Source organism: Epinephelus moara, chromosome 5 (assembly GCF_006386435.1).
Source record: "Epinephelus moara isolate mb chromosome 5, YSFRI_EMoa_1.0, whole genome shotgun sequence".
Classification (NCBI taxonomy): domain Eukaryota; kingdom Metazoa; phylum Chordata; class Actinopteri; order Perciformes; family Serranidae; genus Epinephelus; species Epinephelus moara.
In genome coordinates this window covers 32843392-32862725 of record NC_065510.1, presented here as the reverse complement: position 1 = coordinate 32862725, position 19334 = coordinate 32843392, and the positions used below count along the sequence as shown (strand labels likewise).

Below are 19334 nucleotides of genomic sequence, written 5' to 3'. Positions count from 1 at the left end.
AAGACTGCATCATACCTAGCAACGGGGTCAACCACACCTCCTCACTAAGATAAAAGTTTCTGTCCCCTCCTTGCTCAGAGTTGCTCTCAGAAACTTCCTGAATCACTCTTAAGCTAAGATTCCTTGCTAGGAATTTTTAGGCTAAGTTAGGAGCTCTCTGAGAGGACTCTGAGAATCTTTGTGAATACGGGCCCTGGTGCTCGGGTGCTAGGTCTTGTGCTGGCTGAGTTCAAATTTTACAGGACCCTAACTAAAGGTCCGTCTCCGCTGGGCCGCCATTGCAAAATGTATATAACAGTAATAGAAATATGTGGACTTTGTTGTAGGTGCCAGTTGTTTGTTGACATTAGTGGACTTCATTTTTTAGCTAATGTTAGCTATTGTTGCACACTGTTAGCTCTGTAGAGGATCTGAGAGAGACAAGGCATGATGTCACATCCTTTGAATTTTCCCCAGAATATTCATCCAGAGTCTTCAGCCCTCTCTCATACCCAGGCTGTCGAAAAAATGCTCGTGATATCTCTATGAAATGCACTTGGCTTTCAACTAAGTCCAGTATAAACTCATCCATAGCAATATTTGATCCTCAGAAGAACTGACGTAGTATGAAGAGCAAGAGAGTTTGTGTTAGGCTGGTGGGAGAGGTGATAGGTGGGTCAGACAAAAACAGAGTTTGAGCAAGGAGACTGATGTCCCAAAAACAAAAGTCAGCGCTGTTGTAAAATAAAAATTACATAACATATGTCCGTCTGTGTCGTTCTGACAACACTCACTTGACGTAATTTACAAGCTACATACTTATTTTTACTCAACACGTGTTTTCAACACCTAATCAAGTACTTTTGTTGCCTAAACAAACTGCGAGCATTTGACAACGTTAACTGTGTGTTACAAGTTCTATCCAGGATACAGCTTTGTGTCCAATACAGATGTTAAAGGTTGCATCTCACAGAGATATGCAGAAGTGCTTTTGGCGTCAGTGTCATGCACAAGAGGCTTAAGAAAGTGTTGCTCTTTGATGACCTGGGATGAGAATGTGTTGACGTCCTTTACATAAAGTCAGTCCACAGACTGCGGGCCTTTGGGTAACCAAGTGAGGGACGTCGCAACTTGTTCACTCACTGGCAACAAAAAACAAGTAATATATGTAAAAAGTTACATACAGAACCTCTAAGGTCTGTTTAAATTTGTATGACCTCAGCAGTTCGCAGAAAACAACGTAAATGAAAACCATTATCTTCTAGCAAAATGTCTGAATGACTTGCTCAGCATTCACTATCAAAGTTTAGAAATGGCCACTGATATTTTTAATATGTATGGTAATTTTAGCATAAGCAAGTTGTTATTTATCCCAGAATGCCCCACTTACCCTGGAATCTACAGATAGCACCCAGCTAAAGGGCAAACACAGAGGAGCAAAGATCAGCATGTTCATCACTGCAGTTAGGAAAAAAGCCTCTCAATTTCAGACACACATACATGTACTTAACACAAGATGTGTTTTACATCAAGCAAAATAGACAACATTATACTGTATGTATTTTAATCATAAATATGCCAAACATTTGACAGCTATATGCATCTGCTTGGATTTAACATGTGTTTGGGATCTGTATATATGATAAATGAACGTGTTTAGGCAAGCTTTTTTTGCATGTGCAAAAGATGGAGGGTGTGTTATGAGCATTCTGTGGCTGCTAAAGGAAATAGTGTTGGTTTACCAATGAAATGACATGTTTCCTGTCATGTGATTCATGGTCTAACGGCTCAGATGGGCTTACAAATCATTGTGTTACAAACTATTTTAATGCAGAATCATCCACACTTTACCCACTAGATAAAAGCAGTGGCATATTAAAGCACCACATGCAGAATTTCTTTATGATTACAATATGTAGGCCTGAAGCTTACAACTCTAAATGATTTGAATCAAACAAACTGCAAACCTTATTCATTTTAATGCCAGTTACAGTAGCAGTGTCAATAAGTGTTTAAACAGCTAGGACCATTAGTGCTTTTCTATAAGTTGCCAGGCAAAACAGAGGATAAAGGCAGATTTCTTAGTCATCTCAGCCCAGGTTTCAGGTGTATGTAGCAATAACAACAGTCCCACAATACACTGAACTGATATCTTCATCAGGATGCAGGTTTTAAAAAACTATGATGGTGGTTTTATATGTCGGAGGCCATTAACGTAAAATCACCCTCACTGCCATCAGAAAACTATTCCTCATCACAAACACAAACCAACAAACAAACATAAAAACAGTCCAGTGGTACTACTCAGTTTGCAATTGTGACAGTGATGCAAAGCTGCCCCCTACTTTTCTTTTGTCTAGCATAAAAAAACACATATTTAATACTGTAATACAATGTAATGTATGTACGTATGTATGTGTGTGTGTGTGTGTGTGTGTGTGGTGTGTATGTGTGTGTGTGTGTGTTGACTTCCCTGGCACAGTGTGTGTTTATTTTGACCACGTTTCTTGCTTTTGTGTCTACATGTACTTGCAATTTCAGAACCAGGCCACTGAATGAATATATTTGTTTTTGTTCTACTTTTGGGTTTACAGTGATGAGGATGAGGATTATGAGCCACCCCTTGCCAGTGACCTACCCTCCAGCCGCACCAATCACATCGGTGTATCTGATATAGGCGAGCCAGAGGCAAGCTAAACAGATGACGACAGCGCTGCGACGACAAAGTCCGGAATCAGTCAGTAAACATTGCAAGATGGCTACGGATGAACACCAGTTGTTTGAAACGGCTTTGGCCGCTACAATGAACGAGTGGCTTTTTCTCTAAAAGAGGATCAGAAGACGGCGCTCGAATCTTTCCTTTGCAAGAAGGACGTTTTTGCTGTTTTGCTGACCGGATACGGCAATAGTCTAATCTACCAGTTAGCTCTGCTGGTAGCTAAGCTCTGGATACGTCACCCCGTGTATTGTTCTGATTGGTCGTAGTGTTATCCAAATGCGTGTAGTGATATTTTCAAATGTGTGCTTGGTGCCGCCCCTCGAGTTGGGCCATTTGCATTACTCATAGCCAGACCCTAAATCTTTCTAGATTTGGGTCTGGATTTCCAGGCTACCAGTGATCCAGGACCGTCAACATCAACACAGCAAACAAAAGCTGGGAGACAGTTGGCTCCTGACTCTGAGTATGTTAACCCTGAAATGAATGAAACTCTGGGTTTTCAGTTCCAGACAGAGAGGTAGTCACACTCTGAGTCAATCACCATGGCAACTGACTCTGTGAACCTAACCTGCTCGCTGGCAGGTTTTCTATAAGAAACCCTGAGTTCACCCTGTCTCCTCCCTACTGCCGAACCTGAAGCAAGCTGGCAGACAGACATGGGTTGTTGTATGTTGGAAATCCGATCGATACCGAGGCAGAATTAATTCACAATGCTTTACGCCGGGAGAGGATCTTCAGACTCCGTTTAGATGTGTTGTCATTCACCAATGAATATCTGTTTGAACTGTTTTTCATTAGACTCAATCATTTACTGGCCACACATATCAAATCTGACATACTGCAGACATGCGCTCTCATAAAAGCAAATGTTTTTTTGAGAACGGTAGCTTTTTATACGATATTGGTGATGCAGAACACATTGGAGAGGCCATGGTGTGTAGAGCTGTCAGAAAGGTGACACTAGCTCTGAAACGCCTGCTGCCCATAATGGTGGTGTTCCCTGGACACAAACCTCTTAGGAACTCTCTGCCTATATTTTCTTATTTTGCTGGGTGTCTGTCTTTGGGCAGCGGTGCATTCTCCCCTGAACCAATAACAGTATGCATAGTGACAGGGAGGGACTCTATAAAAAAAGTAGCAATCAGGTGTTAGATCATAAACAGCATCCAAGAGGAGTCGTTGAGCTGGGGAGGTGGGGCTAACTTTGAATTGTGGTGTGAGCATACAGCGAGGAGTACAGCGCTGCACTGGCTGACAGGCATTTTCTCACAGCCACCAAGTTTATTTCCTCAGCTGCACTGGTTTGATATTTCGGTGACTCATCATGCACCCCAGCTGGAGGAGATGCACAGTATTCAGTAGGTGTAACGATGCCAAAACAGTGGGTCTGCAGTCTTACCCTGCAATCCATTGCAAGTTGGAATTCCCAGCCTCCAATATAAATGTATTATTAAATATTTAAAATTAGGATTATATTACAGAATTACCATCATTTTTAAGCTCCCTTTCCAGGTCATTTCCTCAACTTTTTTTGTCCTTTTTTTAAATTTATTTTTTACTACTTTTTTATTTTTATTTATTTATTTATTTATTTTTACTAATTTCTTGTGTTTAATTTTCTGGGTAATTTTTCCTTCTTCCCATGTTTTTGAAAGAAACCAAGCCAATTTGCTCAGGTTTCAAAGGGTTAATTCTGATGAAATCCAGAATTGTGCAGGAAAGAGAGGCGTATTAAACAGTAAATGATATTAACCTTTATCAGCTTGTTGGTAAATAATCCACTGCTGCTCATCAAGGAAGACAAAACAAATGTTGATGTTTAAAAAATGTATTTATTTCATTCAGAAAAAACAAATATTTGTTTCACATAGAAATGCTGATAAATGCAAGAACACATAAAAAAAGCCTTTTAGAAACTGTAAAAAGTTGTTGCACAGTATGCTGGGGAAGTATGAAAACTTGAGTCCACAATAATCAAAGAGCCTCCAAGCCTGAATTTAGGGATTGAGGAGAATGTATGGATATATTGTAATGAGCTCGGATTTTAGAAGGGTTATGTGGACTTTTACTTTTACTTAAAGTTAAAGAAACCTTTGGTCTTTAATTTGGTACACAGCATGCAGTTTAAATTGCTTTGAAGCCCTACACTTTGCAGGATATACACAACCTCACAGTCTTCTAGACCTTTTACAGATGCATCCTTCTTTTTCCCAGTTATCTTGAAAATCTCATAGGGGGGGATGAGCACCTCTTTCTCATCCGCTTCCTCTTTCTTTCCTAAGTGTGGATATTTTTTCAGGTAAGCACCTGAACAGGTCGTAATTTTAAAGCAGGTCTTCAAACCAAATTGGGACAGTTCTGGATCTTTAGAGCTGGAGGTAAAGGAACCAAACCGAATCATTTGGTTGACATTGCCAGTAAACACAGCTTTGCTTCTGCGGTACGTAATGTGACAGTTATTATTTTCACTGAGGATCTTTACAGCCGATGTCAGCCAGAATTGTAAGGAGTGAAATGGAAAGGAGGTGCCATAGACTGTTCTGTTGGTCCGGACTGCATCATTGAACATCTGATAAAACCCTTTATAACCAGATGTATAAACACAGATTGCCTGCATGTGCTCTTTAGTTAAAGCCTCATCCCCTGTGTCTTTATTTTTGAGATTATGATTGGCACAGCTTTCTGCCTTTTTCCAGACGTCTTTAAATATTCCCTTGTTCTCCTTTTTAAAGTATTTGTCCTTGACCATTTTTGCCATTGTCTCGTTGCAGCCAAAGTACATGTCATCCACAGCATCTTCAACCATGCTCATTTGGATGCCTGAGTTTGCCTCTGGTAGACTGACGATAAAACTGATCTAGAGGGGAGGGTATGAAAAGATGAGAGGAAAGGTCATGAATTTGATGCAGTTTGAACCACTGTGCATGAGTGTCTGTAGAGAAATCTGGGCTAAGGAAAAATAAGATAGATTTTCATTGTTCCCAAAGGGCAAATTTGTCTCCATGGAATGTGCATTTTACATTTACACGCAACGTACAACATAAATAACATGCATAACAACAAACTCACTTGCATAGTTTGATAAAGTTCAGCATACCTTTTGATGACTAATGCCTTTGAAGCTAAGACATTCAGTATAACTGAAAACCACCAGGTCCCGTTGTGAATATCATTGTCCTTGACACTACCATATAGCATATATCATACTGCTAGTCATGGGCTCCCAGATTAGTTCCTGGATTGTTCATGTGCTTGATCGATAAAACAATAACATTTAATGTTGAACCTTTTTCTGACTTGAAGTTTTCAAATCAGCATCCAGGGTAAGCAACACATTCAATGTATATGTGTTGATACTGTGTTCACATTTTTCAAGTTTTACCAACATCCAGAGATATTCACAATGTTTAGATTTAACCAGGTGGAATAAACCACTCACCTTCTTCGAGCCGACAGGCAGCATCCAGCAAAGGAACAAACACAGTGGAGCACAAGTCAGCTTGTTACCCTTCATCACTGCAGGTGGGCAAACAGCTTCTGAATTTACACACACATAACATAAAAATGCGGAAGATGATAGTTGTCCCATAATCTTTCATAGTCATAAAGTTTTGAGCTCACCAGTTTTTCAGAGAAGAATGTGTTGACGACCCCTCAGATCAAAAGTTTTGACCAGACAGTGGTATGTCAGTGAATTTCCAAGACTTATATAGCCAGGCCCAAACTGCTCACCAAATATCAAATACAACCCCCCCCCCCCCCCCCCCCCCCCCCACACACACACACACACACACACACACACACACACACACACACAAAGACAAACAGTTTGCAGATGCACTTTCACACTTGCCTCCTCTGAATGTGCATGTGTGGAAATGTGGTTTACTTTTACCAGACAAAGAAATGGGTGTCATTGCCGTTTCATCTTGACTCACTAACCAATGGTAAAACCTCAAGCTCCATGTCTGATTTCAGAGACATCAGTGAGGACAAGGTGCAACTGCAGGCATGATATCAGTCAAGCCAATTTACTCAGAGCCATACAACTAGGCTGTTTTGTTAATTACAATGCCAATTAGCAGTTTCTGTCACTGTCCATGCAAGTAGTATACTATTAATGTTGTCAATGCAAACAACAGTCTGGCTAAAAGGAACAATCTTAAAATCCATCACAACCTAGACAAACTCTAACTGACTCTAATTGAGGGTTCAGCATTTTAAATGCCAAAGCAACAGAATTGAGGTCACAATTTTTGTAATATGGTACTAACGAACATTATGCATAATCACAAAACTGATACACAGTATGTTGCAGATGTCACTCAGAACCCACTTACAGACCACCATCAGTCTAAATAACTCACCCTGAATATTAAGCATTCCCTAATTTTTCAGAGTTCTTTGCAATAATGTCATTGGTAGTTTGTTCCTTCTTCTATGCAATAAACAAATAAAATATGCAAACACAGAAGAGGGGTCAGAAAGTTCTGCTTCACAGGTGAAACTACTGTACATCTTAAGTACAGAAAATGGGAGAAGTCGTTATCCTTTTGACTGGTAGTCTACCTAAATTTGACCAGTGATTTCACAAGCCTTTCAGCTTGTGATAAGAGATGGGACCTTTTGTATGTGAAAGTTCTGAGCCGATAAATAAATAAATAAATAAATATAGACTTAAAGGACACATTGTATGTGTCATTTGTCTTGGCCATAATTTCCTGTTAGAGGCCACAAGCTGCAGAACCCAAGTGTGAAATGTGTGGGCTCACACAAAATTGCAAGTGTGCTTGTGCAAAGAAGACTGTGAGGTTGTGAAGACCCTGCCTATAAAGAACATCTGTTTGACAAGGAAACATTCATAATGATTCTATCTGAAAACTGATATTGTGAGAGTTTATGTACAAACATGGAGCGTAAGTGGTCAGTGGTTCTGCGAAGTGCATTGAGTATGAATATTAGATTAAACATGGTGAAATAGTGTATAGTGGAAGAGGAGAGTGTGTGTGTGTGTGTGTGTGTGTGTGTGTGTGTGTGTGTGTGTGTGCATGTACTGCCGTTGTGCACTGACTCAAAGGGGAGTCGCACATTTTCAAAATTCATATGTAATTTCCATGGTCTAAGACGTTCCAAAAATATTAGTAAATATGAACAACTCTCTCCCAAATCCCAAAACTACAGTGTTAAAACTCAAAATTTTTAAAGTCTGGAGCTGCTCCATAGGTAATGAATTGGGAAAGATGTTATGGATGACACTGACAGCACCCAGGGGAATATTCTGAGCATATGCAGGGGCGTAGCACCAAAATGCTGGGCCCTATGCATAAGCAGTCTCCATGGACCTCAGGCCCTCCAGCTCCCTCTCTTAATCCATCAGTATCTCATGCAATTTTTTATTTTCTATTTTTTTTTGCTTATAGCCTAAAACAGGCTACTTCATAGTCGTGTTGCTAAGCTCCTTTCAGTTGAAACTGCTTGAAATGATTGCTCAGAAGACCTTTAAGTTTCCACTATATAAACTCACCTTGTCTCACGTCCTCAGTAACACAGGAGATGATGAGGGACCTGCTGCTCCTCCACTCTTTGTGCCTGTCTGGCTGTTTCTGGTAAGTGGTGCATACAGCATTGACATAGCCTCCTAATCTGCTCATAGTATACATTATTAACCTTATATGACAGACATCTGTCTTTTTCCAGGACTCTTTTGAAAATGCCTTTTTGAAGATCATATATTGTTTTTTATTAAGAAAGAATTTTAATCTGAATACAATACCAGAGTAGAGACACACATTGGTCAAGAAGGTTGGTCACGTGCCCTCTAGTGGTGGGATAGCGCATTGCATATGCGACCAGGAATTCCATAATAGGAGCATCAGTGACCCGTTCACAGGTAAATATGAACACATAGTGGTTATTAATTGCTGTGTCATGAATGACTGCTGTTTTAATAATGATATACTTTCAAGTGGTTCCACAACTCTCTCAATGGCTAATGTGTTAAGCAAGTTTGCGTGCTAAATTTACTTGTGTTTGTGTTATGTTAGCCAAACTCTGTCGTTTTCTTTATTATTGGCCCTTCATCTCAATATTAATTCATTGTTAAGATAACATTACCATTAATGTTACTTGCATGAAGTGATGTGGTAACAAGGGATATTTTCATTGATTTTATTAATGTGCCAAGACTGTGTGTCAACATTTAGGCTGGGTTCATAGCTAATACCGACTCAATATCAACTCCAAGTTGGCTGCTAGCTCATGCAATAAAGTGCATATTAAAAATAACTTGGTAACTGCAAAATTGCTGTTTTCTTTCATCCAACCACAATACGGTTGCTCCAGTCCTAGTCAGTCCTGTGAACAATCCCTCCTTCGTGTGCATGTGCGGATCATTAACGTTTGAATATAATATGCAAGCAACATGTCTAGAAGGAAAGGGGAAACAAAGTTGCCTTGCTCAACAGTGGAGCGACCATTTCATACAGGATTTGTGCATTTCAGTATTATGGAGTATGACCTGTAAACAGGTCTAAATGTCCAAAGTATTGAATTTCTCCTTTAGCCTAATTTTTCAACCATAATACTGATAATGTACCACCAATGTGAAGTGGTTGGGCTGGGCTTAATTTGCCTGTTTAATCATAACATTAACATTCTTTTATAGATGGTTCAAGGACCATTACCAAGAGGCTGTGTCAGGTCAGAGCCTATAGAAATGCCGTCCTTATAACAGCTCAAAGTGAAAAAAGAGGTCAGAATGATTCAGGCTCGACAGTGTTTTCAGTTCAGTATCTCTGATGTACCACCCCAGCCTCCATTAATGCCATGCCAGCTAACATTAATATAGCAGGTCAGTTCAAGTTTGAGCTTGAACCAGGAACTGGAGATGTAAGCTGAGGTCAAGAACCAGGAGGCAGATGTGCAGGAGAAAATCAAGGAAGAGGATCCACTGGGTGCTGTTGAGGGGAAGCTGCAGGGGTGCTGACAGTGCATGAGAACTCCTGAGAGAACTACGAAAATAATCAAAACTTGTGTTGGAGGTCCTTTTGAGGTCGTCACTAAACCTGAACTTTGGAGCTCTCTCCTGTTGGACTGCAGGTCCTTTATTTAGTTTTTAGTATGTCACTTCATGTCATAATTTGTATGTTTTTGGCATGTTTTATGTCTGTATGTTGTGTCTGTTGTGTCGTCTTTTTTTTGTTTTTTTGTCTTTAATTGTGAAGCACTGAGTGACACCTGCTCTACACACAGAAGACACAGAACATCAGGAGAGCCCCAAACTGTGATTTCAATATCATGAAACTACATCTGATCTGAATGACGCTATATTTGGAATTCCTTTTGTCCTTCCTTTTATCAGGAAGATAAATGTTTGACCTTCTGGAAAGGGGCTGCAGGCCATCAAAAACAAAATCAATTTCTAATCAACTTTATAACATTTACCACTGCAAAATCAATGGATTACTATACGAATCTGTTATTAATACTTCATTAACATGTTTTATAATTGCAGATGACTGATGAGCTTTTGCTGATGGCTTATTGGGAATTGAAACTCAAGACTCTTTGTAGTGACATACTAACTGTAGACAGTAGACACTGATGGCTTGTAAGAAAGTGACAGACAAACAAGCATTTTCAAACCAATTCAAGCCAAATTTACTGATGTAGAGCCAAATCACGATAAAATCTCTGGACACTTTCATACAGAGCAGGGCGGATGTCTCTGCACGGGGAAGTGAAATAAGTTTTCTCTGTTAGAAAATGTTGGGGGATAGAATTGTCCTCGCAGCCCTTAATCAGTTTCTGGAAGTCTGTTAAGTCCAACAGGGCCTGCAGAAAAGCACAAAGAGTTTGCACTTTACATATTATTTTTAGATATTCAGTTACACAGATATATAGCATCCCTGTCTCCACTTGAGAACATCTAAAGGTTTAATAACGTCTAACATGCATTCAAAAATCAGGTTAACTGGAAATTCATGGTTTAGACACTAAGACACTACCAAATATCCCACAGTGTTATGCACCAGCCTGATCCACAGGACCATGAGCTCAAACCAGTTGGCAGAAGAAAAGCTCGTTCTGGTGGATGAAGTTCAGCATCTTGGCACGTCAGATTTCTGTTGATGGCTGGGTGCTCTTTCACACAACATTTGGAAATACCTATTAGAGGAAGAAGATGATGTAAACTGAATGTAACAGAAAGGTGGCTTTAATTTATCAGCGCAGGTATGCTATTATTACACAGTTATGATTGTCTATCTTACCTGAAAGGTCATATTTATGAGTGCATCTCTGCTCTTTGGTCCCTGGTGCATCTCTGGTCCCTGGTCAGCTGAGGTCTTCACATGGCAAAAGGACAGGATTCAGCGATGTAGATTTCTGGATGATGTTGTAAATGAATTCTGGCCACATTTCTCTGCAAGAATCTGCAGGTGGAGTTGGCCGTGGTAGAGGTCTCTGGCAGAGGGTGTAGATGGAGGTTTGGCCAAGCTGTCTGCAAGAATATGCAGGTGGAGGCCATGGGTGCATGCTGCTGGCAGAGGCTCAGTTTGAGGTTTTGTCAACCTGTCTGTCAAAATCTGCAAGTAGATGGGGCGGCTGCAGGTTTCCTGACAGAGGCTGTAGATGGAGGTATGGAAATACCTATTAGAGGAAGAAGTCAACTGAATGTAACATGAAGTTGGCTTTAATTTATCAGCCCAGGTATGCTATTATTACACAGCTATGATTGTCTATCTTACCTGAAAGGTTATATTTATGAGTGCATCTCTGCTCTCTGGTCCCTGGTGCATCTCTGGTCCCTGGTGCATCTCTGGTCCCTGGTCAGCTGAGGTCTTCACATGGCACAACGACAGGATTCAGGGGCGTAGACTTCTGGATGATGCTGTAAATGAAGAATTGGCCAAACCTGCAACAACAGCAGACTATTGACAGAGACTCTAGTTTGAGGTTTGTCAAGCCATCTGTCAGAATCTGCAGGTGGAGGCAGCGGCTGCAGGTTGCTGACAGAGACTGTTGTTGGAGGTTTGGCCAAGTTATTGTTGCAGGCTCTGGCCACAGCTGTCTGCAAGAACCTACAGGTGGAGGCGTCAGTGCTGCAGGTTGTTTGCAGAGGCTGTAGATGGAGGAGCTGAGCTGTCTGCAAGAATCTGCAGGTGGAGACGGCAGCTACGGGTTGATGGCAGAGGCTCTAGTAGGACGTTTGGCAAAGCTATCTGCAAGAATCTGCAGGTGGAGGCGGCAGCTGAATGTTGCTAGCAGAGGCTTAGTTTGAGGTTTGGTGACAGCTATCTGCCAGAAACTACAGGTGGAGGCAGCAGCTACAGGGTTCTGGCACAGGCTGTTGTTGGAGGTTTCGCCACGCTGTCTGTCAGAATCCGCAGGTGGACGCGGCAGCTGCAGGTTGCTGACAGAGGCTTAGATGGAGGTTGACAGAGGTGGTTGTGGTTGAAGTGTAGTTTGAATGCATTTCAAAACTTAAAATTCTTGTAAGAAGTGGTGTATTGTGGAGCAGGACACCTTGAAGGCGGTAGATGGCGGCATGGCTGCAGCTGTCTACCAGAATCTGCAGGTGGAGGCGACACCTGCAGTTTGCTGGCAGAGGCTGTAAATGCAGGTTTGGCCAGGCTGTCTGCCAGAACATACAGGTGGAGGCGGCAGCTGCAGGATTCTGGCAGAGGCTTAGATGGAGGTTGACAGAGGTGCGAATGGAACATTGGTCTTGAACGCATAGTGGACCTGACGGAAATTGCTGGTGGAGGTTTGAATATTTCAGACGGCTGCTGTAGTTTGAATGCAGTTTAAATCGTAAAATTCCTGTGATAAGTTATTGGTGTATGGTGGAGCAGGACACCTTAGAGGCGGTAGTTGGAGGCATGGCTGCAGCTGAAACTGCTGGTGGAGGTCATAGTTCTAGCATTTCTCTACAGCTGTTTGCCGCCTGCAGGTGGAGGGTCAGGCAGCAGGCGGCTGCTGCAGTTGGAATGCAGAGTTTAAAACTGGAAGTGAATCTAAGAAACTAGTGGTGGAGTGTAGAGCAGGACACTTTAGAGGCAGTAGATGGAGGTTGCTGGTAAAAAGCATGCAATTCAAATAAATCTAACTAAATCTAAATAAATGTGATTAACAAAATCATCTTAGTTAGAAATCAAAATCAAGTGTTTGGACGGAAGCGCTTACCTGAAGACTTACCATCAGGTTCGTCTGTCCTCTTCTGCCAGTTGCTGCCAACCTGTTTTCTCATTCTAAAAAGATTTTGCACCCACCTTGGCTTGGGGCCCTTCGGCAACGACTTAGGCTTACCTGGAGCCACAGGTCCTTTAGAGGGGCCGGCTTCCACAGGCTTACCTGGTGCTGGAGGTGGGTCAGAGGGACTCACCTCAGGGTCACGGCCACATGGGGGGACTGGTTCCCGCAGCGGGCTGATGGGCCTCGGTAATGGCGCAAGGAGGCTGGCCCACGGGATGTCCTCCATCTGAAGGTAACAACAAATAAAGTCATCAGACTACAGCTCCACATCATGTAAACAACTTCAATTTGACTCCATTGTTTCAGTTTCTAACACTATGTGTTATGACTGTGCACTGACAACACATTTTCTTTTTATCTGCATGTTAGACAATAGACTAGATTAGGTCAGAATACAGTTTCTTACAGTGTCTCCCAGCAGACTGGACGTATCCGAGTCACCAGATGATGAGTCACTGGAGGAGCTCCACGGGATTGGAGTGACGCTGTCCCAATTGTAGCCCTGGGCCATCTGATGGAAAAAAAAGAATACAACCGTGAGACCACAAATTTATCACAGATGGAAAAAAAAGAATACAACCGTGAGACCACAAATTTATCACATATTGAATTGGCCCATTAGCACACAGTCAACACTGCTAAAAACTGAGTGTACAGAATACAATTAAATGTAACATTTCTGACTGCAAGTTAATGCCAAACTCAGAAAATTCAGTCACAATCTATCTTTGAAAACTAATTCAAGTTGAAACCTTTCTTTTAGTCACAATAATTGTGTTATTTCTAAACCCAGTGTTCCCTTCTAAGAGTCTGGAAGCTTTCTGACAGCATACTTATAGTCATGGATGGATTACTAAATGGACCTACTGGGCACAGGCTCAGGGACCCAGAGTGTCAGGGGCCCCTCTGGCCTTCACCTGCAAAATGTCCCTCAAATTAACACGTATTGACCAGGAAGAGACTCAAAATGACCACAAAAAGATGCTAAGGAACTGCAAAGAGACAAAAACACCACAAAACAGGCAACTACAAACAGACAAAAAAATAAGAAAAAGACACAAATTGACCTCAAAGAGACATTAAATTACCTTGGACATAAATTGTATTCACAGATACAGAAAAAAACCTAAAAAAGACAAAATAACCTACAAAAGCCAAAAAATGAACTTAAATAATACTTAAGAGTGACACAAAATACTGAAAAAGACATAAAATTTCCACAGGCACTAAATGAACTCGGAACTATATCTACTGTACCAGCTGAGCCACCACCTGACTCTGGTCCAGAGTCTGACCCAGACAGAACTTTAAAGAGACACAAAACCACTGCTGACTCAAAATTACTTCAAAGACATAAAAATAACTACAATGACAAAAATTGGCCTCAAAGGGACACAAAATGGCCTCAAAAGACAAAATGGCAAAAAAAATAATAACAAACATGATCCTAAAGAGAAAAGTACCTCAGCCAGACACAACATGACTTAAAAAGACACAACATGACCTCAAAGAGACACAAAATGTCCTTTAAGGGACATACAACAGCCTAAAAAAGACGCAAAATGACCCCAGAGAGACACAAAGGAACCAAATCAACAACAAATTCACCTCAGAGACACAAAATTATTAAAATGGCACACATATACCTCAGAGACACACAACATGACTTTAAAGAAACACACAACCACTGCTGACTCAAAATTGTCTCAAAGTCACCAAAAATAACTACAGTGGCACAAATTGACCTCAAAGTGACACAAAATAGCCCCAAAAAAGACAAAATGGGAGGAAAAAAATCACAAAATTATCCTAATAAGACACACAAGATGACCTCAGCCAGACACAACATGACCTCAAAGAGACAGAAAATATCCTTAAGGGACACACAACGACCAAAAAAGATGCAAAACAACACAAAATGACATCAAAGACACACAAGATGACCTCAGAGAGACGCAACATGACTTAAAAGACACAACATGACCTCAAAGAGACAGAAAATGTCCGTAAGGGACACACAACGGCCAACAAATATGCAAACCGACACAAAATGACCTCAAAGACACACAAGATGACCTCAGAGAGATGCAACATGACTTAAAAAGACACGAAAGAGGGTAACAACAAAAGACAAAACATGACCTCAAAGAGACAGAAAATGTCCTTAAGGGACACACAACGGCCAAAAAAGATGCAAAACAACACAACATGACCTCAAAGACACACAAGATGACCTCAGGGAGATGCAACATGACTTAAAAAGACACAACATGACCTCAAAGAGACAGAAAATGTCCTTTAAGGGACACACAACAACCAGAAAAGATGTAAAAAAAAACACAAAACGACCTCAAAGACACACAAGATGACCTCAGACAGATGTAACATATCCTCGAAAAATACTAAATGGCGGTGAATAATCAAAAAAATCATCCTAAAGAGAAAAGTACCTCAGCCAAACACAACATGACTTAAAAAGACACAACATGACCTCAATGAGACAGAAAATGTCCTTTAAGGGACACACAACGGCCAAAAAAGGTGCAAAACAACACAACATGACCTCAAAGACACAAAAGATGACCTCAGAGACGCAACATAGCCTCGAAAAATACTAAATGGCGGTGAATAATCAAAAAATTACATAGCCTCGAAAAATACTAAATGGCGGTGAATAATCAAAAAATTATCCTAAAGAGAAAAGTACCTCAGCCAGACACAACATGACTTAAAAAGACACAACATGACCTCAATTTAAGGGACACACAACGGCCAAAAAAGATGCAAAACAACACAACATGACCTCAAAGACACACAAGGTGACCTCAGAGAGATGCAACATGACTTAAAAAGACACAACATGACCTCAAAGAGACAGAAAATGTCCTTTAAGGGACACACAATGGCCAAAAAAGGTGCAAAACAACACAACATGACCTCAAAGACACACAAGATGACCTCCAACACAACATGACCTCAAAGACACACAAGATGACCTCAGGGAGATGCAACATGATTTAAAAAGACACAACATGACCTCAAAGAGACAGAAAATGTCCTTTAAGGGACACATAACAACCAGAAAAGATGCAAAAAAAACCCCACAAAACGACCTCAAAGACACACAAGATGACCTCAGAGAGACGCAACATGACTTAAAAAGACAGAAACTGACCTCAAAGAGACAAGAATGACATAAGGGACACACAACGGCCAACAGAGACATAAAACAACCAAAAATGACACAAAATGACCTCAAGGACACACAAGATGACCTCAGAGAGACGCAACATGACTTAAAAAGATACAACATGACCTCATAAGACACAAATGTCCTTAAGGGACACACAACGGCCAAAAAAGATGCAAAACAACACAAAGCAACATCAAAGACACACAAGATGACCTCAGAGAGATGCAACATGACTTAAAAAGACACAACATGACCTCATAAGACACAAATGTCCTTAAGGGACACACAACGGCCAAAAAAGATGCAAAACGACACAACATGACCTCAAAGACACAACATGACCTCAGAGAGACAGAAAATGTCCTTTAAGGGACACATAACAACCAGAAAAGATGCAAAAAAAACACAAAATGACCTCAAAGACACACAAGATGACCTCAGACAGATGCAACATGACTTAAAAAGACAGAAACTGACCTCAAAGAGACATGAATGACATAAGGGACACACAACGGCCAACAGAGACATAAAACAACCAAAAATGGCACAAAATAACCTCAAGGACACACAAGATGACCTCAGAGAGACACAACATAGCCTCGAAAAATACTAAATGGCGGTGAATAATCAAAAAAATCATCCTAAAGAGAAAAGTATCTCAGCCAAACACAACATGACTTAAAAAGACACAACATGACCTCAAAGAGACAGAAAATGTCCTTTAAGGGACACACAACGGCCAAAAAAGGTGCAAAACAACACAACATGACCTCAAAGACACACAAGATGACCTCAAAGACACACAAGATGACCTCAGAGAGACGCAACATAACTTAAAAGGACACAACATGACCTCAAAGAGACAGAAAATGTCCTTTAAGGAACACGCAACGGCCAAAAAAGATGCAAAACAACACAAAACGACCTCAAAGACACACAAGATGACCTCAGAGAGATGTAACATATCCTCCATCAAAAAAATCATCCTAAAGAGAAAAGTACCTCAGCCAAACACAACATGACTTAAAAAGACACATGACCTCAAAGAGACAGAAAATGTCCTTTAAGGGACACACAACGGCCAAAAAAGATGCAAAACCCCACAAAACGACCTCAAAGACACACAAGATGACCTCAGGGAGACGCAACATGACTTAAAAAGACACAGCATGACCTCAAATGACAGAAAATGTCCTTTAAGGAACACGCAACGGCCAAAAAAGATGCAAAGCAACACAAAACGACCTCAAAGACACACAAGATGACCTCAGAGAGACACAACATGACTTAAAAAGACACAACATGACCTCAAAGAGACAGAAAATGTCCTTTAAGGGACACACAACGGCCAAAAAAGATGCAAAACAACACAAAACGACCTCAAAGACACACAAGATGACCTCAGGGAGACGCAACATGACTTAAAAAGACACAGCATGACCTCAAATGACAGAAAATGTCCTTTAAGGGACACACAACGGCCAAAAAAGACATAAAACAACCAAAAAAGACACAAAATGACCCCAAAGACACACAAGACGACCTCAGAGAGACACAACATGACCCCAAAGAGACACAAATGTCCTTAAGGGACACACAACGGCCAACAGAGACATAAAACAAACCAAAAACGACACAAAACGACCTCAAAGACACACAAGATGACCTCAGGGAGACGCAACATGACTTAAAAAGACACAGCATGACCTCAAATGACAGAAAATGTCCTTTAAGGGACACACAACGGCCAAAAAAGACATAAAACAACCAAAAAAGACACAAAATGACCCCAAAGACACACAAGACGACCTCAGAGAGACACAACATGACCCCAAAGAGACACAAATGTCCTTAAGGGACACACAACGGCCAACAGAGACATAAAACAAACCAAAAACGACACAAAACGACCTCAAAGACACACAAGATGACCTCAGGGAGACGCAACATGACTTAAAAAGACACAGCATGACCACAAATGACAGAAAATGTCCTTTAAGGGACACACAACGGCCAAAAAAGACATAAAACAACCAAAAAAGACACAAAATGACCCCAAAGACACACAAGACGACCTCAGAGAGACACAACATGACCCCAAAGAGACACAAATGTCCTTAAGGGACACACAACGGCCAACAGAGACATAAAACAAACCAAAAACGACACAAAACGACCTCAAAGACACACAAGATGACCTCAGGGAGACGCAACATGACTTAAAAAGACACAGCATGACCACAAATGACAGAAAATGTCCTTTAAGGGACACACAACGGCCAAAAAAGACATAAAACAACCAAAAAAGACACAAAATGACCCCAAAGACACACAAGATGACCTCAGAGAGAGGCCTATTGCATATCTGTGCCCAGGGGCCCATTGTCTCATAATCTGCCTGTGCATACAGTAGACATAGCTGTGTTTTACAGAGGGACAGTTTTGCCAGATATTCAACAACATGCCAATTGTATGCTCTCTTGCTGAATGAGAAAAAGCCAGCACCATATCAGCATTTTTTTCTAGAAAAATCTCCATGATACACACCTCTCTGTTGCTCTCACAGTATGATGACATAATATTTAAATGATGTTTTGTGTAAAATACTTATAAATGAACAACATCCTAAATATTGAGAAAAAGGCTGAATCATGAGCATATTCAAATAATAAGGCTTCAATGCTTGTGTCACTGCTTGCAGCACTGATGGCCTATATCACCATGAAGTTAAAAACATATAAGCTATATTTTTATTAGCATGTTGATGCTGGGCTGTTTGTTGGACAGATAAATCAGACAGTTGCTAAACCAAAGACAGTAGCTTTGTTTTTGTTTTCCTCTCTTCTCTACATTCACGTGGACAGTTTTTTTTTCTTCCAATCAGCAGCCTTACTGAGAATCGGTTAACTCAGCCGGCTTTTGGTTCTTCTTGATGTGGATATCACCATGTGAATTAATTAAGGTGTATTCATTAAAGGCTTTCTAGTCAGCTCGAGGCTGTCATCGCCTTAAACTCATATTGCACTGGTTATGTGGTGTAAACACACTGTTAGAAAACATGATACCCATGGGATAAATATAACTGAGTGAAAAAAGCAATTTTTCAAAAATCATTATAATATAAAAATATGAGTTTTGGGTTTCTCTGGGCGCTCCCTCCCTCTTTCAGCACTGTTCAATAAAGGCGCA

The 19334-nt window shown here is 40.9% G+C and overlaps 2 protein-coding genes across 3 annotated transcripts in view; one reads left to right on the top strand and one right to left on the bottom strand.

Annotated features, from left to right (window-relative positions):
• The window catches only part of LOC126390857 (voltage-dependent calcium channel gamma-1 subunit-like), a 207892-nt gene that overhangs the window by 62045 nt on the left and 126513 nt on the right, over positions 1 to 19334 (top strand). The gene's annotated exons all lie outside the window — the stretch shown is intronic.
• LOC126390008 (ecto-ADP-ribosyltransferase 5-like) lies at positions 4513 to 6423 on the bottom strand. Of its 2 annotated transcripts, none has more exons than XM_050044063.1 (3): positions 6320 to 6423; positions 6138 to 6235; positions 4513 to 5555 (listed from the first exon to the last, which is right to left on the bottom strand). In XM_050044063.1, exons 2-3 carry the CDS (start codon positions 6210 to 6212, stop codon positions 4770 to 4772), a joined length of 861 nt encoding a protein of 286 aa, XP_049900020.1. In that variant the 5' UTR covers positions 6213 to 6235; positions 6320 to 6423; the 3' UTR covers positions 4513 to 4769. The 2 variants fall into 2 exon arrangements, with proteins under 2 accessions (XP_049900020.1, XP_049900022.1); XM_050044065.1 differs by having other exon boundaries at positions 6138 to 6232; positions 6320 to 6347.

Coding starts and splice junctions, on each gene's coding strand:
- LOC126390008 (XM_050044063.1), bottom strand. CDS start 6,212: ATGAAGGGTAACAAGCTGACTTGTGCTCCACTGTGTTTGTTCCTTTGC. Junction 5,556..6,137: donor TGCCTGTCGGCTCGAAGAAG/GTGAGTGGTTTA, acceptor CCTCCCCTCTAG/ATCAGTTTTATCGTCAGTCT.